Raw genomic sequence first — 21,797 nt, forward strand, 5'->3', positions numbered from 1 at the left:
TGAGAAACACGGCAGGTGGGCCAACGAGGATGGAACATGACGCTGTGCCTGAATTGACGGACCGTAATCGCCGGGCCCGCCAAAGCAGCAGCCTACTGTGGCTGGCAGCGAGCAAGCCAGTCCCGGCCACTCCTTCTCCTCACATTCCTCAGAAATGCTCTTTCGCTGGCCTCAAATCCATCTCAAAGGTCCAAGCAGCTCGCTGCTGTTGTGCCAGAAACAAGTAACTCTTCGCCGCCTCGCTGGGCAGCACCACTGTCCCATCCGCAAATCTCTCCCCCTTGCTCGTATCGAAGCCAAGGAACTTCCTCGCGGTATCCGAATCGATAAGTCCATCGACAAAAACGTGTGCTACGTGGACTCCGTCTGGTCCATGTTCCCTCGCTGCTACTTCGCAGAGCCGGCGTAGCCCTGTCTTGCCAGAGGAGAAGGCCGCAAATCCCTCCCGGCCGCGAGTGGCAGACGTTGCACCTGTGACTAAGATGTTGCCGCCAATCGGGCCTTTTCTCTCCTGATTGCCGCTGCTGGTGTCGGCCGCAGGCTTGATCATCTCCCTTACCGTTGCCTGCAAGAAGGCGAAAGCAGACACGACGCTGGCCTGTAGACTGTCCTTGACCTGCTGCTCCGTCTGCTCGATAAAGGGCGCCTTCTTCCTCACAGAGGCGTTGTAGATTGCTGTACCCAGTCTCCTCGTGGGAAAGAGCCGCAGTGCTTCAGCCATGCCTGCCTTCACCGAGTCTGTATCCAGTACGTCGCAGCTGACCGCCGCAGCTAGCTGCTCCTCTTTTGGTGCAAGCTGGCCTTCGGACTGAAGCTTCGAACGGGCCGTCTGATCTAGCTCTTCTGCCCAGCCTGCGAGCCGTTGCTTATTTCTGCTCATGATCACGACGGCGTATCCTTGAGCGGCGAATACTTGAGCGATGGCCAGTCCCATACCTGGCCCCACGCCGACGACGAGGACGAGATGCTCGTGCCGCGCTGGGCCATGCAGAGCGGTAGAGCCGAGGGGACTTGTAGGTGGGAGGGGAGATGTTGTAGGCGTGAGGAGGTCTTGACGACCCGCGCGATCGATCTTGCGTGGCATCGTAGACTTGCGATGGTATAGAGGGTGAGTGTGTGTCGTACTCGGTCCGGCAACAGGCGAAAGACTCGGGCCGGTGGTGTGCTTCTCCCCGTCCGCTCCACCTCGCACTCCTGGCTCACTTCCTGCTGCCTTCCATCTTCCCAGTCATCTGCCAATTGCACGATGACACTCCCCTCTCGTCCGCCACGCATATTCGTAACAGTAGGCTCGACCCAATTCGTCGACCTCATCTCGTACCTCCTCACCCAGCCCTTCCTCAACTCGCTGCCGGCAAAGACGAGCCTGACCATCCAGTACGGCAAGAGCGATTTGGCTGCAATCCTGACGCGGGAGGACAACGCGCTCACTTCATCGGCATCGTCGACAGCGCAGGATGACGCTAGCTCGTCAGTCGCATCTTCATCTGCCATCCGACTGGATGCTGGCAGCGAAAGGGTCCCTGAGCCGGGCCTGAGGGCTTCGAAGCAGCATGGGCTTTCCTGGAAGGGCAGCCAGTTGACAGGGATGGATCCGGGGAAGACGGGCGCCATTGATGGGTGGCAGCTAGTTGGAGCCGACGAGGGGCAAAGCAGCGAGGAGAGCAGTCGAGAGAGCGAGGCAGACGACGAAGAAACAGCGGCGGAGGATAGTCTAGCAGCGCCACCATCCCCGAGACGGCCAGCTGGCGCTAGCTTCACCTCCCTACCCTCCTCTCTCAAGTTCCGCACCTCCGCTCCCCAATCCATCAGCATAGAGCTCATAGACTTCTTGCCCGACCTATGCTCCCACCTCTCATCAGCGGACATTGTCATCTCCCACGCCGGGTCGGGGACCATCCTCGAGACGTTGCGCCTGCCGATCCCACCACGCCTCATCGTGGTGCCAAACACGACACTGATGGACAATCATCAGGTAGAGTTGGCTGATGCAATTGCGAAAGGAGGGTGGGCGACGTGCGCCAGAGTAGAGCTGCCTGGTGTGGGCGGGGCAGGGAAGAATGAGTCCTCGCTGCAGAGGGTGGTGAGGGAGGCTCTCACGCAAGCGGAGGAGCCGACGCCTTTCCCACCTGCCAAGCCAGAGCGCTTCAGAGGCTTGGTTGACGGAGCGATGGGCTTCGCATGATCGTACGAGCATCGAGCAATGCCACAAATACCCTATTGGCTTGATTCGTATCGTCTGTTGCACGACGTCGTGTGCTCTCATAGACGCAGTGGAAGCGGAAGGCGGACAGGCGCAAGGCCGAGCGCCCCTTCCGTCGTTCGCGCTCGTCTCATCGCTCAGCTCCTTCTTGACTTGCTTCGATCCACCATCCTCCCTTGTGTACTTCGAACGTACCACCTCACACCTGCGACTGCCCCTCGCCCAGCATGGATCGCGGAGGCAACAAGGGAGCTGGCATTGCCGGCTCCTCGGAGACCAATGTCGACAGGCGAGAACGTCTGCGCAAGCTCGCCATGGAATCCATTGACCTCGCCAAAGACCCGTACATCCTTCGCAACCATCTCGGGTCCCTCGAATGTCGTCTCTGCCTTACCATCCACACCAATGAAGGCTCGTATCTTGCTCACACCCAGGGCAAGAAGCATCAAACCAACTTGGCGCGCAGAGCAGCAAAGGAGGCAAAGGAGCTGGCGCAGAGAGAACAGAATCAGATGGGCTTGCTTACCATGGGTCCTCCAGGGGCGATGGATCAGACACCCAAGAAGCAATTTGTCAAAATTGGCCGGCCAGGCTACAAGATTACGAAAGTGCGCGAGCCGGCACCGATGACCAGTGAGGGGCACTACGATGCTCATGCTCGTCAACCGCGCATTGGTCTCCTTTTCCAGATCCAATATCCCGAGATCAAGGACGGCGTCAAGCCCTTGTACAGATTCATGTCCACCTTTGAGCAGCGGGTCGAGCCACAAAATAGGGCATGGCAGTACCTGGTGGTAGCGGCGGAGCCGTATGAGAGCGTGGCGTTCAAGCTTCAGGCGAGAGAGATTGAGAGAGGGGAGGAAGAGGATGATCGAGCTGGCGGTGTCGGAGAGCCACCGACTTGGAGTCATTGGGATCCGGATACAAAGACCTATAGTGAGTGACCAACCGAGACCGATCAGCAAGGGGAGTGCTACGAGCTGCGTGCTGACATCGACCTGCCCTGCCCGCCTCGACAGCCATTCAAGTCCTCTTCAAGTAGCTGCTAGGCGGCGAAACGACACGGCGTCATCCTGTCGACGGTCTTGTCTCTCTTTCCTCCGCAGATCCCACTCCGCGCCTCAACGCTCCTCGCCCCTCTTTATCTCTCGGTTCATCTGTACCACTACCTCCTCAGATCAGCATCAATGACCATTAGTAGCACTCACATCGTCCTCGGAGCACGTCTTCGCTCACGCTCAGTCGAAGCTTAATCTCTTTTTGAATAAATTGAAGGGCAAAAGAAGGAGACCATAGAAAGAGGAAAGCGAAACAGATTGTCGTCAACCCTTTCGCCTTGGCCAGATGGCAAGCAAGCGAGTAAAGGGAGGGGAAAGGGGGGAAGGGATGGTGTGGTGGGCGAGAGGGAGCTAGCATGGAGGGGATGCGTGTGAGTGTGGTTTGGGTGTAAGGTGTACGTGACTGTGCGTCGTCGTCATCATCGTAAGATCCGTCCTTCGGTCATTGTAGCGTCCGCTGTCGCCCTATCCTCTTCTGACCTCGTCCTCCTCCTCATCTTTTTCCTCTTCCTCAGGCTCTCCTCTTGCTCCTTTTTCAATGGAATCATTCAAAGATGCACATTCGCCCGCCTCGATGCAAAGCAGAGGCGTCGTCGTTACTGGGGCAAATGAGAAGAGAAAAGCGGCACATGGGTGGTGGCCATCTAGAGGATCAAGCAGTTGTTCTTCTTTCGCGACTTGATGGGTGCCGGTGCGAGAACCGAGCGGATTGCCTGCATGGCGAGGCAGCAAAGCGAGAATGTCAGTCTTACAACGTCTCTCCTCTCTTCACGCCTTCCGCACTCGCGCCCACGCTCACCTCATCGAAGACCCCCTTGAGCCCCTTCTGCGTGAGCGCTGAGCACTCCAAGTATCGCGTAGCACCGATGTCCCTCGCCATCTGCACGCCCGACGGGTACGAGATGGGCTGCATCCTCCTGTCGCGCAGCTTGCCAATCGTCTCCGGGTCCTCACGAAGGTCGAGCTTGGTGCCGACGAGGATGATGGGGATGTTAGGGGCATGGTGGCTGATTTCCGGCCACCACTGTGAGCGATGACGAGCGAATGGGATGTCAGCCTGCTGTCGCGAGCGCAAGAATATGCTGAGTGCTCTACGAGGAACTCACCTTTGTCCTGACGTTCTCGAATGACGGCGGTGAGACGAGGGAGAAGCAGATGAGGAAGACGTCGGTTTGCGGGTACGAGAGGGGACGCAGCCTATCGTAGTCTTCTTGTCCTGCGGTATCCCAGAGGCCTGCGTGGAATGGCAAAGGATGAGGGTCAGTATCGCGGCTCAGGAGGAGCCTACACCACCTCCCTCGCGCCTGCTCACCCAAGCTGACAGGCTTGCCGTCTACCATGACATTGGCCGAGTAATTGTCGAAGACCGTAGGGATATATTCGCCGGGAAACGCATTCGTGGTGTAGGAAATGAGCAAGCAGGTCTGTTTACGTGCGATTCGTGTGGTGGAGGATGGGTTTAGGAGTAGGAGGGGGAGGTGAGTAATGGTTGCTGCGTACGGCTCCGTACGCGTGCCTCACCTTTCCGACGGCACCGTCACCGACGACGACGCATTTGATCGTCTGCATGGCTGATGACTGGCTGTGTGCGAGAGAAAAAGGGGGGTCAAGAGGTCAATCTGGGGTCCTCTGAAATGAGCAAGGTGTGGGAGACAGTAGCGTGTCATCAATCGCCAGACCGCGTACGGACGCCGGCGGCAGCGAACAACGAGGAGCTGGCTGCGTCTTCGATATTCTCGGAATCGCCCGTACCAGTCCGAGGCATCTTCAAACGTGCTCGCCCTGGACCTTCCATCACTTTGCCTGTCCTACTTGCTACGACGCCCTCGTGATCCTCGATATTCGTCCGGCTTTGCGCCGGCAAAGGTGCTGCCGGATTTCCTCCCCATCGTCCTGCAATATGGCCACCTCTTTCTCAAGCACAGATGCCTCCCCTTTCTGACGCTTTTGCGAGCTTTCAAAGCAGGCACCTCGACCCCCTGCCATGATCATCGAGGCGGTGGAAGAGGCCCCTACGGCTGATCGCATCCTGATCGCCGGTCCGCGGGTGCTACTCACCTCCTGAGCGCGGGCAGAGGGGCGAGAATTGGCTAGATCAGGAGCAGCGACGGCTTGTCTAGCGATGGTGATGAAGAAGGAGGTGTCGCGCTTGGGGCGGATATGTCGTCCAGTCCTTGCGGGTCGCTGGTGAGATTTGGATTGAGATCGGGCGAAGTGTGTGTGTGTGAGTCGTCGAGCGAGCGGAGCCAGTAATGGTTGGTTGAGAGCGAGGGGTCGACATCACGCCCAAAGCCAAGGCGGCGGCAACGCAGCGCGGGGCGGGGCGGCGAGCCAGACAGAGAGACTGAGAGTCGCGCGCCACGAGGCAGCGAGGCCGAGCGGAACAAGACAGGGAGAGATCGTGACCTCCTGCGTAAGTCATCCAACACTCATCATGCGTCATCACCGCGATAGAGTCGAGCGCAGCGGCAAGGGGGCGTCGAGATTGATGATAGCCCTATGCTTGACAGATCGATGAACTGCAAGACCGGTATGCGTGGCTCGTGGCCCGCAACGGATGGTGGCCTAGCAGCCTCTTGTTTTCCGGCCTGGTAGCCTCTTGGCCCCTCCTTGTAAGAGCCGCAAAGTCACTGATGCCTCACGCTCGTATTCATTCGCTCCACTCGATGTCGATCGCCTCACTCGCTTCCATTGACTTGGTTGATCAGACCTCTCACTACTGGCCATGCTATCGACCTAGAGCTCGCTCCCTCGGCCGCTTCGCCGGCGAAGACGCCCACGGCGCTTGCTTGGTCCGGCGGCTGCAGCTCGGCGTCGATGGGCGCCTGAGGCAGAGCGAAGCAACACACGACGTCAAACGCGCCGTCTACGCCGCCGACCTCTCCCTCTCCCTCACTCACACGAGCACCACCTCGACCTCTCAATGAGTACGTCTCCCGCTTGTTTCTGACTTCTCTTTTCGCTCTGACATCTCGCTTTTCCTCAACAAGGGCGGCGTCAACTCGTCTGGATACCGAGAGCCTTGTTCTTCGACGCAGCACATCCAATCGTCGCTGCTCGCCGCTCCTTTTCCGCCGCCCCGCCTGACGGTTCAACATCCACCATAGCGAGGTACGCGAGCGCGAGGGCAGGCGTCATTCTAAGCTCGCCCGTGTCTACGGTAACTCATCTGTTGTACGCAGCATCGCAGCATCGCGGCAGCGAAGGGGCCGAATCTCCGCGACATGCAAGCAAGGCTTGCCTTTGCTCTTTGCTCGCAGACATCATCATCAGCCTAGAGGCTTTTGCTTGCAGGCAAGCGCCCACCGACAGGCCACGACTCACGCGTCTCCTTCGCTCTCCGCCGTCAACGTTCAGCCTCTTCTCCACTCCATTCTCCATCGCTGTCGTTGTCGCTCGCAGGTCGCCGGCGGCCGTCCAAATACCCAAGTCCTCAAAAGGAACGAGCAAGAAGGAAGGTACCGCCGCCAGTCGCCGATTCGAGATCGTCGTCCTTTTTGGCCATCACCTTCTCCCCCGTCCTCCTTCTCCTTCTTCTTCGTCACGCAACACGAGCTGGTCTCGACGTCGACACGCTACCGCTGGTTCGGTTTCATCCTCTCACGATATCATAGCTCCTCTGTTGCGCCCTTTTTGTATTTGCCCTTTGTCGTGTTCGTCAACCCCTCGCCTCACCTTCTCAAGCTCCTCGGGCCGGTCCCAACGCTTTCTCAACCTCAACGATCCCAGCTCCTGCACCGGCTACCTAGTCAAAGTGAGGGCTCCCCTCGCACTTCGCACCTCATCAAAGAGCCCACGCTGACCCCCACCCTCGTTGGTCACACAGCATGCTCGCAGCACGCCCTCATCCCAACGCCGAAGCCGGAATGGCGGCAGGCGCCCTGAAGTCCGTCACATCGACCAGTCTCTCACCCGTCTTGACTCTGCAGCACAGCCTTGCTGTCGAAGCTTCCGCCTTCTCTGACAGCGGCTCGGAGCCTACGACGTCAGACAGCAGTGACTCGTCAGACTACGAAGATCTGGACGACGAAGTCGGCGGAGGCAGGGCGGTTCAAAGCGCACCTGCCATCGTCGGCATCGGTCTCACCGTACCTGGCTCTTCCTTTGGCCAGCACCATCAACTGCATAGAGGTGCCCCATCTGATTCGGACAGCAGCGATGAAGAGTACGCAGCAATTGAAGTCGAGCAGGGTGACGATTTCGAAGATCGACCGACCGCACGGCCTGCTTGGACGCCAGCGATGCAAAGGTCCGCCGCTTCTCGCAAGCTTTTTGCTGCGCTCTCTCGAGACGAGAGTAGTACCGAGAAATCGGCGTCACCGTCTGTCAAGGTGGCGAACAATCTGTCCTCCCGCCGAGGTCACCATCGTCTTCCTTCCCTTGATCAGCTACGGACAAGAATGTCAGGCTTAGGCATCCGTGACGGCGCATCGCCAAGGTTACACGGCAGTCCAGCCCCTCGTATCCTCCTCTCGCAACCGTCGCGTGTGTCCTCGCCCGCTTCCAAGATCACCACCCCCCGCCCTCCTCTCCGCCACAAGCGCAGCGTCAGTTGCCCAAGTCCGAAGCCAGATGAGGGCGAAGTTTGGCAAGTCAATGATGATATGACGATCACGATCACTCCACCTACGCCTACACCGCAAGCCAAGTCGCCCGTCATGGGATACATCCTCCAGAACGCGGGGCAACCAGTCCACCCAATCCGGTTCAGGCGTCGTCGCGAGGACGCCCTCTTGCTACATCCACCCTGCTTCGAGCTCGCGCCAGGACGCCAGAAGATGGTCGAAGCGCGAGCCAAGCAGGCTATAGAGCAGATGGCGGCCCTACACGCTGCCGCCAAGGACCAGCATCGTGTCATTGGGCCCGGAAACGGGGCTCTGGTCGGATTGGGCTGGCCAGGGTCGTCAGGCGGTGGGGGCTTCCCGCAATCTGCACCTGCTCCCCTATCTTCCAAGTCCATCCGCTCTACGATCCGCGGAGGAGCTCCAGCATGGTCGGCAAACCGCTCTTCCCGCCCGCACCGTGCGGAGGATAGCCCACCTCGACCAGCGTATCGACGCTCCCGCTCGTCCGAGAAAGACCTGCAGATGCCCAAGTCCCAATCACTCAGCAATCTCTCTGATGACTGGCGTCAGCGTGCAAGCACTACGGTGCCTGTACCACCTCGCGCTGCTTCACCGCCGCACGTAGCCAGCGCCAAGTACATTCCACCGTGTCGTCGTCAGGGCCCGGCGTACCAGCCTCCATCCCCGCCCACGTCGCCTACGAAGGAGGCGGCACAGCCGATTCTCCACGCTCTTCCTCCGCGTCCTGTCTCACCGCCGCGCAATGCGCCGTCAGTTACTTTTGCTCCCTCGTCGTCCTCACCGCCTTCGGCGCGTGCGGCGGCTGGTCGTAATCTGCTTTCGAGGCTCGGGGAGCGTGGGGCAAAGTGCTTCTGAATGAGGGGCGGAAGAAAGCGTTGACCTGTTGTCGCGACGCACTGTGTCTTGTTCATGACTCCATCGCAATTGCATTGAACAATGACGACAATTTCCTCTCTCTACTTGACTTCCTTGACGCGTGAGCCCTCCCCACCTTCTGAGATTGTGATGATGGTGGCTGGCCTAGCCTTGCTTTTGGCCTAGCCCTCGACGTTGGTGCCTGATCTGCAGTCGGCCCAACTCCTCTTGGCTGCCCCAAAAGGCCCGCGTCGACTCGCCGCCGCCGCCGCCGCCTCCGTCGTGTCCGCTCCGCTCGGTGCCCTTGCCGCTTTGCTGCCGTTGAGCTTGGAGCTAACTTCTCACTTTCTCACCTTGTACCAACGCCCGCCCGCACGCCCGCCTGCTTCATACCCGCCCTTACGAGGGAGAGCTCACACTCCTCACTTCACACCATCATCATCATCACCACCACCACCACCACCGCTAGGATGTCGTCCGCTGCTGCTTTGCTCCGCCTTGGGCGAGCCTCGACGATGGCTCGCTTCCCGTCGTCGGCTTCTACCGTCCTTCGCAGGAGTGCGTTCGCTGAGCCAGCCATTTCCAATATCGACAAAGGGAGCGTGCCATACTGACCGCATCATACCCCCTTCCATGCTCTCTTGCGCACAGACTTCCACCCTTCGGTCTCGGCTCTCGACCTGACCAAGTTCGCCATGCCGGCCATGTCGCCCACAATGACTGAGGGAGGCATCGCCCAGTGGAAGAAGAAGGAGGGCGAGGCCTTCTCAGCTGGCGACGTCCTCCTCGAGATTGAGACGGACAAGGCCACCATGGATGTCGAGGCTCAGGATGACGGTGTTCTCGCCAAGATCGTCGTCGGCGATGGCTCCAAGAACGTTCCTGTCAACTCGATCATCGCTATCACTGCTGAGGAAGGTGACGATCTGAGTGGGGCAGACAAGATGGCTGAGGAGGCATCAAAGGAGGCGCCGGCATCGAGTGGGGGTGAAGAGGGCGCAAAGGAGGAGCCCAAGAAGGACGAGCCCAAGAAGGACGAGGCACCAAAGAAGGAGGAGCCTAAGCAGGAGCAGTCTCAGCCTTCTTCATCGTCGTCGTCGTCAGCCCCGGCATCAGGTGACCGCATCTTCGTCTCTCCCCTTGCCAAGAAGATGGCTCTCGAGCGCGGCATCCCCCTCGCCCAGGTCAAGGGTACTGGCCCCAATGGCCGCATCATCAAGGCTGATATCGAAGGCTACAAGGGCTCTGCTCCTCAGCAACAGCAGGCCTCCGCCCCGGCCTCTGCCTCGAAGCAGGCATCCTCCTCTGCCCCCGCCCCCTCGAGCGCCCCTGCTCCGGCCGGCGCCCGCTATGAGGACATCCCCGTCTCCAACATGCGCAAGGTCATCGCTCAGCGCCTCACCGAGTCCAAGTCGACCGTCCCGCACTACTACGTCGCCATCGACATCGAGATGGACAAGGTCCTCCGCCTCCGCCAAGTCTTCAACGACGCCTCGGCCAAGCGCTTCGCCTCTGACCCGGCACGCTCCAAGGAAGCAAAGCTGTCCGTGGGCGACTTTATCACCAAGGCCGTCGCTGTAGCCCTCGACGAGGTGCCGGAGGTGCGTGCAGCCTGGATGGGAGACAAGATTCGTCAGTACAGCGACAGCGACATCTCGATTGCCGTCTCTACCCCTACGGGACTGATCACGCCCATCGTCAAGGACGTCGGGCACCGCGGTCTGTCAGAGATCTCGAGCGAGACAAAGAAGCTCGCTAAGCTGGCGCGCGACAACAAGCTCAAGACGGACCAGTACCAGGGTGGCTCCTTCACCATTAGCAACATGGGCATGTTCGGACCGACGTGGTTCTCCGCCATCATCAACCCGCCCCAGGCCGCCATCCTCGCCATTGGAACCACGAGGTCGGTGCTGGTGCCCGACGCTAGCGAAGAGCGTGGATTCAGGACGGCGCAGGTTATGAGCGCAACTGCCAGCTTCGACCACCGCGTCGTTGATGGAGCGATGGGCGCCAAGTGGTGTGATGCGCTCAAGAGGGCATTGGAGAACCCGTTGAGCTTCATGCTCTAAGCAGGCTGAGGCTTTGGCAGAGTGTGACTGGGATATATAGTGAGCGAGGGAGCAGGTGGTATGGAGATCCGGGCTTGCAACGAGAAGGAAGGGAGGAGTCGCGGAGAGAGGACCAGCAGCAGCAGTGCTGCCAATCAGCTCGAAGATGTACGATGAGCTATGTCTGCGGACACAAAAATCATCACCAAGCAACACACAGACAAGTCACCCTTCAACGCACGCGAGCAATAAGGGTTGCTATGTCTCGATCGTGTCCCTAAGTTCCCTTGTGGCCCTCGTCGGCAATCATCAAACTATAGAATCCTTACATCGCGCGTGCCCACGACCGGCCTGGAAGAGCATCAGATGAGGGGCTGCGCCCTGTGTGATGGAATGAAAGGCGCGTCTGAGGATATTGATACAGAAATGAAGAAAGTCAAGGGACAGAAAGAGCATCGCGCTCATCAAACCGACCTACAGCGCACGTCCCTCCTCCATCTCTGCCTCCTCCCTAGCAAAAGCATCCTCCAGACTCGTCCCTTTGCCATACCCCTTCCACTCGTGCTTCGCAACACTCCCACGTTGACCGTCGCTGCCGTCCCATGCCGTACTCATGATAGACGACTCGCTCGAGTGCCACGCAACGTCACGCACCGTGACCGCGTACGATCCACTACCGCCGCGTCGGCTCGCTCCGTAGGCATGAGAGCGAGAGTAGCCACCACCAATCCCGTCGCCTGGAGTAGCACCAGCACCAGCGCCCTCGTTGTTGTTGTCATCGTCGTCGTCCCTGTCCCATTCGGGAGCAGAAGGATCTGCAGCATTCTGTTGCTCCCCCTCATCACCGCAGAAAATGCTCTTCGCCTTACTTCTGTCCAGCACGCGGACCACCCGCCCATCCAGGCCCCAGATATGAATTCTCCCATCCGCTGATCCAGAGTAGACGTACTTCTGCCCCGTTGTCGCTTCAGGACTGAAGTGACATCTAATCAGTGTCTTGAGCACCGCATGGCCGCGATAGGTCATGACGGAACAGTCCTCGGGGTGTGACTGGTATCGCGGTTTGCGGTAGTACATGTTGCGGTAATCCCAGTTGGAGAGCCCGTAGGACCTGTTCGACTTGGAGGGGTCGGTGCGCTCGCCGGGTGTGGTGGAAGAGGAGTGCATGGAACGCAGGTCCCATAGCTTGAGAGATTGATCCTTGCCGTTTGAGATGCAGTAGCGACCGTCGCCTTTGGGGGAGACCTGCAGGCAGGCGAGGAGAGAGAGCATTGGGAGGTCAGCCCGCTACGCAGATTTGTGGGGAGGCCTCAGCTGCGCTCTCTTGCTCACATAAGTGATGCCCTCCGTATGCCCAGGCAGTACGCCCGCCGGCTTGCCACCAGACAGGGAACGCCTATCCCACACCTTCACAAAGGAGTCGTCACTGCCTGAGATGAGGACATTCGAGGAGGCAGAATCCGCGAAAGCGACACCGTTGACGTCGTCTCTATGGCCTTCGACGCGCAGCACTCGGCGACGCGCTTCAATGTCGCTGCGAGCGAGGGGAGGAGAGAGATAAGTGGTCAGTCGGAAGAACCAAGCGGAGCGGTGCAACTCTGTCGCTGCCTCACTAGACGTAGATGTCACCGAAGTGAGCGCCAGCAACAATCTCCCTCGAGTCGCCAGAGAAGCGAATGGACCAGATCTATGCGCCAAGAGGGAGGGACGAGAAGGTCAGCTTGAGTTCCAGTGTCTTGAGCGCAGGCTCTGCCTCACCCCACTGCGATATCTCACCCCACCACCATCATCTGCCGCAGCCCCAAAGTCTAGTGGCACCTGCCTATCGGAAAAGTCCTGCCCACCCTGACTCTCCGCCCTCGTCGACACCAGATGCACAACCGGCGTGATACTCGAGTAGATCATCCACTGGTTATCCGGACTCAGATTCGCATCCGTAATCGTCCAGCTGCCCATCCTTCCCTGGATCGTCTTGATTGGCTTCAGGCTCGTGTACTGCGTAGTGCCGAAGGAGGTGTAGTACTGCGATCGCCGAGGCCCAGCGCGACCTTCGTCCATGCGCAGCGTCCGGCGAGAGTTGGCAGCAGTTGTGTCGTACATCTGAACTCTAAAGTCTTGTGTGCAGGTGTAAAAGAAGGACGAGTCTTGGCTATATTGCCCGCAGTAGACTCGAGCGGGGTAGCGGGCCACCTCTGTTCCCGAGGAGTTGGGGAGGAGGTCGTCCATCTCGTCCTTGGGGATGCGGTTGAGCGCCGTTCGTCGCTTAGAGATGCGGTCTGCTACATTACGTCCTGGGTCAAAAGCGCTCTTAGCCGGTGAGTCCACGGGTCGCTTAGGAGTGCGACCAAAATCTCCACTGAGAAGGAGCTCCTGACCGGCGGGTAGGGGCGATTTGATCGGCTCCCAGAAGTCGGCCATGCCCGTGTGACGTGTGGTGCCGTACCAGTTGGCACCGTCGTCATCATCGTCATCTTCATCGTCGTCATCATCGCCGCCGGTGGCACGAAGACGGAAACCGCCTTGTGCTAGGAGCTGGCGAAGACCCGCAATGCCAATGCCTTGGATCGCGCGAGCTGTGCGGCTCTCGCCGGCGCCTGGAGTGGTATCATCGCCTGTAGAGCGCGGGGCGAGTACTCTTTGTAGGAGCTCTGTGAGCGTGGAGAGAGATGGTTGATCAGTGATTAGCGAAGAGGGGGCGCATACATCCAGCTTTGCTCGAGCGTCTACCCACCCTGTACTGTGAATGTGACCCTATCCTCACCCTCATCATCACCGTCGCCTCCTTGCAGCTCGATACGAGCCTCGTCCTCCTCGTCATCTTCGTCTTCGTCTTCGTCATCATCATCATCATCATCATCATCATCAATCTCAATTCCCTCGACCTCGACATCCCCCACGACGCCCTCCATATCCTCAACATCGAAATCAATATCATCCTCGTCCTCGTCCTCCTCGTCCTCGGCATCTTCGTAATCTTCGTCGTCTTCGTCCTCCTCGAAATCTGAGTCTATCAGGGCATTGTCCCGTGCCTCGGCCTCTTGAGCCATCTCTTCTAGGGCATCAACCATGGCCATACGCTGTTCGGACGAGTCGGACTCGGCGTCGGAGGTTTCTTGCCACTGCGGGCGGGAGGACATGACAGAATATAGCCAGGCGGACGAAGAGGGAGATGGTGTGGGGGCGAGAAGGGGAGGAAGACGCGGCTGAGGGAAGTGGGAAGCTAGCCTAGCCTCGTAGTGCCAATGAGTCGGACTCAGATGATGGGAGTTGAGGAGGTGGTGTCGAACGAGGAATCGCTCAAAGTGTCGGATGAGCTGACATTGCCGCCGCTCATGGCCCCGCCGGCAAGCGTCACGCACGAGCCAGGCCAATCCAAGGCCGCTGCGCGGGAGCGGGCAGACCAAGCAAAAGCAAGCCTTGGCTGACGTCGACTGGGATCGCTGATGCAGCAAAGCGGACAAGCGCGCCTCGTGGCCTCCAATCCTCGTTTCAAGGCGGACCGAGGGTGAGGCGAGGGGCTGCGACGAGTGGAGACGGAGGAACCCTGGCTCCTTTGCTCCTCCAACGTCCTCATAGACTTGTCCTTGAACACTCACACACGATGCCATCCTCATCGTCGTCGTCAAATTCCTCTTCAAAACGAAGGGATGCTACTGCCCTCCCGGCTAGCTACTCGTCAAGACGATCCGCCCCTGGTGCTAGGGCTGGACCTCAACGGTGAGTGACTGCGCTGCAGACGACGTCGATGAGGCCCTCCTCTCAGGGACACGAGAAGACAAATTGCTGATCACGCCCCGCCTTGTCCATCGCATCGCAGCACTACAAAGGGGTCCGGCAAACTCAAGATTCTTCCCGAGGAGCCACAGCAGAGCCACTCGTCTACGTCCCAGGATCATCGCCCCGACTCCGAGGAGTCGTCGGACGACGATGACGACGATGACAATGAGGCGGATGCGAGCGACCGCAAGGCTGCAAGGGAAGGGCGTGAAGAGGTTTACAAGCAGCTGGCTCAGATTCCAGAGGGAAGCATGAGGAGGGATGCGCGAAGGCTGACCAGAAAGGGAAGGGCAAGTCTGCCTAGAGTAACGGCATATAGTACTGCGACGTGAGTAACAGGCCCAGTCAGAGGATAAATCATCATCCATCGACAGCTGCTGATCATGCTACGCCTTACTCGACCACAGCTCATACCGCATGCGCGAACTCACGCGCTTCCTCCAAGCACGATCCGACTCCCACCGCACAAACGTCATGACCTTCGACGAGTGTGTCTACACCACCTATTCCTACGATGTAGTCGACGCAGCTCGTAACGGCTACCCAGTCTCCAGCACCACCTCGGGCGCAACATCAAATCATCCGCCCAGCAGTCGCGATAGAAAACATTCGTCGGGAGGCAGCGGTGGCGGTAGTGGCGCCAAGACGGGCGACTTGCTGGGCATCCCAGAGCTCAATGAGGACGAGGCTGAGCAGCAGCAGGCAGAGGATGGCACCAAGGCAAATGCGGCCGAGAATGGCAACGGTACGTCGTCTTCTACCACCCTCGTCGAGACCGACGCAGACGAGGCCCGCCGCCTAGAGCATGAGCGTCTCCTGCGCCGCGAGGAAGCCCGTCGCGAGCGTCGCGAGCGCTTCACGGTCAAGGGCGCCACGCCCGAAGTCTTCTTCATGGAGTACGGTACCGTCGTCATCTGGGGTATGACCCAGTCCGAGGAACGTCGCTTGCTTCGCGAGATAAAGCGCTTCGAAGTGGAGCGCCTCGCCCCGGAAGACGTAGAGAGCGAGGAGCTCAACTGGTACCTCGCCGACTATTCGCGCATCTACAACGACGTCATCACCCTGCGTCGAGGCTCTTCCTACATGACGAAACTCTCCCTTTCCCACGCTTTGGCCCAGTCGACCAAGATTAGCTTCTTCGAGGGCGTCATCGACAATACCATCGACACGACCAAGGACATCCCGCAGAGCATCGCCGAGTCGGGCAAGATCGGCATGCCGCCCGCTGAGATCATGAAGCAGATCGGTCATCTCTTCATCTTGCGCATGAATATCCACCTCGTGGGATCCATCGTCGACTCGCCCGAGATCTTCTGGGCGCAACCCGATCTCGAGCCGCTGTACTCGGCAGCGAGGAGCTACTTGGAGATTCCGCAGCGTATCGACTTGCTCAACGCCAGGGTCGAGGTGCTGCAAGATATGCTGCAGTTGCTCAAGGATCAGGTGACGAGCAGGCATAGTGAGAGCCTGGAGATTATCGTTATTATCCTAATCGTGCTGGAGATTATCCTCGGGTTGTTGACCATGTTCGTCGATCTGTACTTCAGCTAGCTGAGCCGACGGAGAAGGAGCGCTTTCGATCTTTGTCTATATCCTCTCTTCCACTTTCAATGCAGCATCAGATCCATTAGCACGACGATGCGAAGGCCCCTACAACTCGAGCACAAAGTCCGGGTGCTGATCACCGAGCAACTCTCTCAGCTGCTCCTCGCTCGCGCCAGAGTATCGCTGTCGCGCCTCCTCGAGCTTCACCTTACTCCTGCTTCCCTCCACCTTCCTCGCACGTCGATCGTAGAAGACGTACAGGTCTGTGAGGACGGTGAAGACCACCCCTGCGATATGAATGATGAGGCAGACGAGGTAGCCTCGGCGTAGCGTCCCATTCCAGAGCCAGGTTGAGGCAATACCGCCGCTGTTCGTCAGGACGATCATCAGGGCAGCGGAGGTGGCTCGCTGCAGGTGTCAGAGCAGGCATGAGTCAGTGATCGCCTTGTCTCCAGCCCTTCTTCGTTGTGCCTACGCACCTTGTAATGGCTCGCCGTGCCCACGCTCACCCAGCTGAGCGTAGCCGATGGACCCGAGTACGCTCCCGCAGCGATGAGCATCAGCCCAGCATACGCCACGCCCGCGCTTCCATTCGACCCATACGCCATAGCGAAGCCTATCGTCGCAAGCAAGAAGCTCACTGCCGTCGACGGGCCTCTCAGCCTGTACCTATCCGCAGCCAAGGCCAGAGCAATGGACACCAGGAAGGCCAAGGCGTACGGCGGGGTGACCAGAAGTAGGGACTCGGCCAATGTGAGCTGGCCATTTTTGAGGTTGAGCGACTTGACGATAGTCGGTGCGAAGAAGGCGACCGAGTAGACGCCCACTGCGGAGCAGAAGTGGACACAGCCCAGCAGCCAGACGAAGGGGTCTACGAAGGTGCGAAGCACGTCGCCGCGGTTGAAGGTGGAAAGGTGGCGTGCGAGGTCGGCGTTGCCTTGCGGCTTACCGCTCTCCTTCTCGCTAGAAGGTGAGGCGCCATCACCGACGACAGTCGCCGTCTCTCCCTGCTCTTCTTGCCCTCCCTTCACTGCAGCAAAAGTCGCCTGCCCACCTTTGACGCGATGCACCGCCACCTGTCTCTCCAGCTCAGTCACCCCCTTCAGCTTTTCCGGCCCGTTCGGGAGCAACCAGAAGCTCGCCAGGCCGAACAAGACCGTGGCTATGCCTTCGATGATGAACAACCAGGACCACGGCTGTAAGCCACCAGCATGCAAAGGAGAGATGGCCGCAGAGAGCAATGCACCCAGACTACCCGCCAACGAAGCGCCAGAGAAGTTGAGTGCTTGCCTGAGCTGGATCTCCTCGGGGCGGTAGAAGAAAGAGAAGTAGACGACGATGCCGGGTAGGATGCCCGCCTCTGCCAGGCCGAGGAAGAAGCGATTGATGTACAAGCCAGTCCTCGTCTTGACTATGCCCTGCAAAGTAGCCACGATCCCCCAGGCGGTCACCAGAGCAGGGATCAGGCGCGCGGGCCCGACCCTTTTGAGCAGAAGGTTAGAGGGCAGCTCGAAGACGATGTAGGGCACATAGAGTACGGTGAGGGCCACCGAATAATCATGAGGAGAGAGGTTGAGCTGCGTTGCGAGACCGAGCAGCTTTGCTTGACCGATGTTAGAGCGATCCAGGAAGGACCACAGGAAGAGGAGGGCGGCGAGGAGCGTCACTTGGAGATCGGTCTTCCAGAGGACGGAGCGCGAGAGCTGAGAGTACTCCGTGGGGGAGAGTCGTGACACCAAGTCGTCGTCACGTAGGCCGGACTGCTGACCGGCTGCGATTTCACCGCGGCCCGCGCTGCTGCTTGGATCGCTCGTAGATGATTGCCGTCTTGATGATGATGCATCCTCGTGCTCTTGAATGGCCATGCTCCCCTCTCTGCGTGGGGGTGACGTGACGGGTAAGAGTCAAAAAAGGCTCCCGATTTGACCCTTCTTCTCATTCCGCTTGTCCCGCTGCACGACGCCGATGCTCGTCTCGCAGTCCGCTCCCATCTTGCAGGGAAGGCGCGCGCTGGGGGAGTGCTTGCCCCGCTTTCGTGTCTTGATCATCAATCTTCCGTAACGGCTCGTTATTGTCGTCGCTCTGAACCTCGTCACACTGTTCGTTTAAGGGAGTTGAAGCGTGATGTGTCGTCCGCTGTGCTGTTCAGCTATTGGCATAGTGATAAGAAGATGGATTGAATGAAAAGAGAGAGAGAAAACAAAAGTTGATCTGGTGTTGTTGTTGTTGGAGCGCCGCGTCGTAAATTTAACCCTCGTTACCCTATTCGCCTCCCTCCTCGTCACCCTCCTCGTCCTCATGCTCGTCCCCCTGCTAGTCCCCCTGCTCGTCGCCCTCTTCATAGTCTTCCTCGTCACCCTCGCCATCCTCCTCCTCATCGCTTCCATTGTGGCTACCATCGCCACATCCAGACGTCCAGAATCGTAGGCCCTGGCATTCTGGATCCGACATGCCATTCTGTGAGACCGAATCTTCTCGGTCGTCCGACAGGCTTTGGAGCGATTCTTGATCAGCTGAATCTCCTCATTCGTCACGGACGACATCGAGGCGCCTTGCAGGTGGCCAAAGAATTTCCACGGGCTTGCGCGCCCGCTCAACACGCTGCTTGATAAGCGCGGGCGGGTCGGATCCTAGTGCGATATTAGTGAGCCACAATTGGTATTGGTCTGCTCACCGTGGACTGTCTCGGGGTCGTCGTCAGAGGCGGCTCCGAATGTCTGCGAGTGGTTGCGGTGCGTCATGAACGATGGCTTGAGGGAAGCACTCTTCGTGCCTGAGAAGTCCATTGAGAGACCCGAAAAACGGCCTCTCGAGGCTCGGCGCGCCCAGTGCACGATCAAGGTGAACCAGAGCTGTATCCAGCCGTAGCTGTCCCACTCGCAAATGTCGCCGCAAAGGATGATCGCGGGGATGTCACAAACAACAAGGCCTCGCAGAGAAGCGCGCAAGAAGAGCTCGAAGAGCTTGTCTGAGTCTTCTTTGTCAAGGGACCTGTGGGGAGGCCGTCATCGTTCCGCACGCGGGCTTCCTTTTGCACGCCGTGGCGCTTGTCAACCTCGTCCGCGAAGGTGACAATACTCTTTATGAGGCGCCGACGCGCTTGCCGTCCATCTCATCGAATGCGTTGATTATCTCGTTGATGAGCTGACAACTTGATGTTGCCCCTGCTCACCGAGGGCGGCGCACATCGTCAGCGAGACGTGGTCAAGCGTGATAGCCGCTGAGAGTGGTATCGATTATCGGACAGAGGAGAGACGTAGTTGTCGCGGGCGGTGCGGAGGGCGGCGAAGTCACTGGACGGTATATCCTCGAGAGTGATTGAAGTGATCAGGCAGGTGAACTCCAGGACGTGCTGATCAGGGCATGCAGATCCTGCTGGAGAGGGGCCATGGTCAATCTTAACGCAGTATGATCGTGGAAAGAGGTGCTGCACTTACTTTCGAACGGCTGTTGTCGAGAACTCGATGGTTCCGCTTTGTCGTTGCCGTTCTCGGACAGCGATGACGAGAGCGAGACAGCGACTGCCTTCGTCAGGCGTGTGGCTATAGAGCAGCGCCGTAGCACGGGTGTGGAGCGCACGAGGCTGCTTCACTGCTGAGCTTGTTCCCATTCAAGTCGTCTGCAAAGGACTCACTGCCGCTGTCGGTTGTTCTGACGAGCGGTACACTCTCACCCGCCGCTCTCGGCCGTGGAGGCGCGCCCGAGGGGGGTGAAGAGATGGTGATGGTTTGGTGGAGAGGAGAGACGAAGGAGAGAGCCGCGAGGGCTGAGATTATATCAGACCCGCTGACGCGGCCTGGAATCTTTTCAGACTTGGCCAAGAGTAGCTTCGGCTCGAGATTGGACTGAGAGTGTTCTTGGAATGTTTTCTCTCGCTGGTCGGATCAGCAAGGTAGCTAAACTATCAATCATCTTTGTGTTAGCCGGTCGGAACGGCGCCTCGAACAAAAAGGGCGAAGGGAGGCCCATCGACGTGGCAGTTACGGTACGGGAATCTGTCTGGCCGCTCGTCCACTCCTGCACGTCGCGACGACGAATTTCCTCTGCACGTCCAGATCGGACGTCGTGGGCGAGCTCGAGCATCCTTGCTACGCAAAGGATCGCCACATTTCAGCAATGGCATCCATCCTGCAGCCTGTCCTCTTCTCTTCGGCCTCACCAGCGGTTCGCAGCGCCTCGTTCTCCGACACCTCTGCTTCCACTGCAGGACCAACCTCCTCCTCCTCCTCCTCCTCCTCCTCCTCCTCCTCCCCCCCTCGTCGTTGGCTGGCCAATTCGTCAAGCGCTGATAGGTTTCACACAGGCAGAGCGAAGGAAGATTGTGAAGCAGCGATGCATTGCATGAGTGCTGAATGGCTGAACAGGAGCAACCATTCGCCAAGCACGGTGAGGATCTCGTGCCTGCGCCGCCACCACCGTCACCATTCATGCCATCAGTGTGAGTCAAGGCCACACCCATTGCAGCCCACATTTTCGCCCTCTAGAGTGCCTCGCCGCATCCTTTATACTCTGGTTGAGTCACGGGCTCTCCGCTAGGAGCATCGAGGTGAACGTTATACACCGTCCAGTAATAGTGACCGTCTACCTTGTCACCATAGTTGATGAACACGTGTCCGTTCTGGGGTTGGTAGTATTGAACGGCCGTAAATTGCTGCAGCGCAGAATGGAGAGGAAGACGTTAGATCCTGACTCTCAGACTCCTCGCAATCACCATGACTGCGGCGTACTCACGCCGTGCTGGCCAGGGGGCACGTCCATGCTGAAGTCGTTGCCATGGGCCTCGGTCGTCGTGTGGCTGATGCCCGAGGTGAGCGAGGCAGAGATACCGGGGAAGTCGACCTCAGACGTCTCCGTGAGGGAGAAGGTGCTCGTGAAGGTCGTCGACTCGGAGAAGGTGTGCGTGACGTTCGTCTTGAGGTTGCCGCAGTTCTCGATGGGCTCGCCAATGACCTTGGTCTTCGTGTACTGAGAGCCGGCGTTGCCGTCGCTAGACCACTTGCAGTTGTCGGCTCCCTGGACGGAAGACTTCTTGGAAGAGCCAGGGCAGCTGTTGAGCAGGTCGGTCGTGCTAGGCCCGTCACGACGGGAGTTGGGCACGGGTTGGCCAGTGCGGCGGTCGTACTGAATCGCGTACGAATGGTCCGCGTTGGCAGCGGGGGCTGCGTTGACGGCAGCAAAGGCGGCAAAGAGGCCGAGGAAGACAGAGGTCTTGATGGAGAACATGTTGGTGTGGAAGAAGAGGTGCGAGGCAAAAGGAAACTTTGAGATAATACGAAGAAAAAGTCAAGGAGCCAGCCCGAGACTTGAGAGTTGAAGTGGTAGAAGAAAGAAGCTTGAGAGTCGTTGAGTGATGGTGAAAGGAGGAGACGACGAGGCGAGGGGAGGGATCTTATACCTTTGCGGGTCCAAGTCAATCGTCAATCGAGATTTACAAGAGGGCCCATCCGACGCTGTACATCCCCGTATAGAGAGGTCAAAGAGCTGGCTCTACGCCCGCGAACGTCTGCTGAGAGCGCGCATCGATATGGCGTCACGCCAAGCTCCGTGAACCATACAAGGTCAGCGAGGAAGGTCAATGAGGGGAGACCGTGGTCTGAGAGCATGTTTCAGCTGTAAACCCATGACATCGACGCTGCGTTGAGCCACATCGCTTGGGAGCGATTCGCAAAGGAGGTTCTCGGGCGCCCGATTGACGAGGGCGTCAGGGCATGACAGCCAGCTGACT

General features: G+C 58.8%; 11 protein-coding genes across 11 annotated transcripts; 5 read left to right on the forward strand and 6 right to left on the reverse strand.

Moving 5' to 3' along the window:
• Positions 1 to 148: 148 nt before the first annotated feature.
• BDZ90DRAFT_227357 (NAD(P)-binding protein) lies at positions 149 to 934 on the reverse strand (the record flags this gene model as incomplete). The annotated part of the gene is made up of 1 exon (XM_025504752.1): positions 149 to 934. The coding sequence occupies one exon, from the start codon at positions 932 to 934 to the stop codon at positions 149 to 151; it is 786 nt and encodes a 261-aa protein (XP_025361704.1).
• A 245-nt stretch (positions 935 to 1,179) lies between these two features.
• Positions 1,180 to 2,229, forward strand: BDZ90DRAFT_232652 (hypothetical protein). The gene has a single exon (XM_025506332.1). The coding sequence runs from the start codon at positions 1,247 to 1,249 to the stop codon at positions 2,183 to 2,185; it is 939 nt and encodes a 312-aa protein (XP_025361705.1). The 5' UTR covers positions 1,180 to 1,246; the 3' UTR covers positions 2,186 to 2,229.
• Positions 2,230 to 2,430: 201 nt separating this feature from the next.
• On the forward strand, positions 2,431 to 3,245 carry BDZ90DRAFT_246419 (hypothetical protein; the record flags this gene model as incomplete). The annotated part of the gene is made up of 2 exons (XM_025507560.1): positions 2,431 to 3,139; positions 3,223 to 3,245. The coding sequence occupies 2 exons, from the start codon at positions 2,431 to 2,433 to the stop codon at positions 3,243 to 3,245; spliced, it is 732 nt and encodes a 243-aa protein (XP_025361706.1).
• A 660-nt stretch (positions 3,246 to 3,905) lies between these two features.
• Positions 3,906 to 4,830, reverse strand: BDZ90DRAFT_220886 (putative Rac1 GTP binding protein; the record flags this gene model as incomplete). Its single annotated transcript, XM_025504450.1, has 5 exons — positions 3,906 to 3,974; positions 4,061 to 4,285; positions 4,368 to 4,495; positions 4,574 to 4,685; positions 4,783 to 4,830. 5 exons carry the CDS (start codon positions 4,828 to 4,830, stop codon positions 3,906 to 3,908), a joined length of 582 nt encoding a protein of 193 aa, XP_025361707.1.
• Positions 4,831 to 6,688: 1,858 nt separating this feature from the next.
• Positions 6,689 to 8,728, forward strand: BDZ90DRAFT_185846 (hypothetical protein). Its single transcript, XM_025503818.1, has 2 exons — positions 6,689 to 7,015; positions 7,088 to 8,728. The coding sequence occupies exon 2, from the start codon at positions 7,089 to 7,091 to the stop codon at positions 8,700 to 8,702; it is 1,614 nt and encodes a 537-aa protein (XP_025361708.1). The 5' UTR covers positions 6,689 to 7,015; position 7,088; the 3' UTR covers positions 8,703 to 8,728.
• Positions 8,729 to 9,059: 331 nt separating this feature from the next.
• Positions 9,060 to 11,186, forward strand: BDZ90DRAFT_232658 (pyruvate dehydrogenase). Its single transcript, XM_025506333.1, has 2 exons — positions 9,060 to 9,260; positions 9,354 to 11,186. The coding sequence occupies exons 1-2, from the start codon at positions 9,218 to 9,220 to the stop codon at positions 10,769 to 10,771; spliced, it is 1,461 nt and encodes a 486-aa protein (XP_025361709.1). The 5' UTR covers positions 9,060 to 9,217; the 3' UTR covers positions 10,772 to 11,186.
• Positions 11,187 to 11,224: 38 nt separating this feature from the next.
• On the reverse strand, positions 11,225 to 14,069 carry BDZ90DRAFT_253078 (WD40 repeat-like protein; the record flags this gene model as incomplete). Its single annotated transcript, XM_025507782.1, has 5 exons — positions 13,482 to 14,069; positions 12,509 to 13,398; positions 12,364 to 12,437; positions 12,083 to 12,284; positions 11,225 to 11,995 (listed from the first exon to the last, which is right to left on the reverse strand). Exons 1-5 carry the CDS (start codon positions 13,885 to 13,887, stop codon positions 11,225 to 11,227), a joined length of 2,343 nt encoding a protein of 780 aa, XP_025361710.1. The 5' UTR covers positions 13,888 to 14,069.
• A 225-nt stretch (positions 14,070 to 14,294) lies between these two features.
• BDZ90DRAFT_232659 (DUF155-domain-containing protein) lies at positions 14,295 to 16,080 on the forward strand (the record flags this gene model as incomplete). Its single annotated transcript, XM_025506334.1, has 3 exons — positions 14,295 to 14,467; positions 14,568 to 14,855; positions 14,935 to 16,080. Exons 1-3 carry the CDS (start codon positions 14,352 to 14,354, stop codon positions 16,076 to 16,078), a joined length of 1,548 nt encoding a protein of 515 aa, XP_025361711.1. The 5' UTR covers positions 14,295 to 14,351.
• BDZ90DRAFT_280027 (MFS general substrate transporter) lies at positions 15,940 to 18,080 on the reverse strand. Its single transcript, XM_025509235.1, has 2 exons — positions 16,552 to 18,080; positions 15,940 to 16,480 (listed from the first exon to the last, which is right to left on the reverse strand). The coding sequence occupies exons 1-2, from the start codon at positions 17,935 to 17,937 to the stop codon at positions 16,178 to 16,180; spliced, it is 1,689 nt and encodes a 562-aa protein (XP_025361712.1). The 5' UTR covers positions 17,938 to 18,080; the 3' UTR covers positions 15,940 to 16,177.
• Positions 18,081 to 19,837: 1,757 nt separating this feature from the next.
• Positions 19,838 to 20,661, reverse strand: BDZ90DRAFT_185976 (hypothetical protein). Its single transcript, XM_025503820.1, has one exon. It carries the CDS (start codon positions 20,541 to 20,543, stop codon positions 19,992 to 19,994), a length of 552 nt encoding a protein of 183 aa, XP_025361713.1. The 5' UTR covers positions 20,544 to 20,661; the 3' UTR covers positions 19,838 to 19,991.
• BDZ90DRAFT_186043 (hypothetical protein) lies at positions 20,485 to 21,463 on the reverse strand. The gene is made up of 2 exons (XM_025503822.1): positions 20,804 to 21,463; positions 20,485 to 20,723 (listed from the first exon to the last, which is right to left on the reverse strand). The coding sequence occupies exons 1-2, from the start codon at positions 21,293 to 21,295 to the stop codon at positions 20,553 to 20,555; spliced, it is 663 nt and encodes a 220-aa protein (XP_025361714.1). The 5' UTR covers positions 21,296 to 21,463; the 3' UTR covers positions 20,485 to 20,552.
• Positions 21,464 to 21,797: the final 334 nt, after the last annotated feature.

Source organism: Jaminaea rosea, assembly GCF_003144245.1.
Source record: "Jaminaea rosea strain MCA 5214 unplaced genomic scaffold BDZ90scaffold_8, whole genome shotgun sequence".
NCBI classification, from domain to species: Eukaryota; Fungi; Basidiomycota; class Exobasidiomycetes; order Microstromatales; genus Jaminaea; species Jaminaea rosea.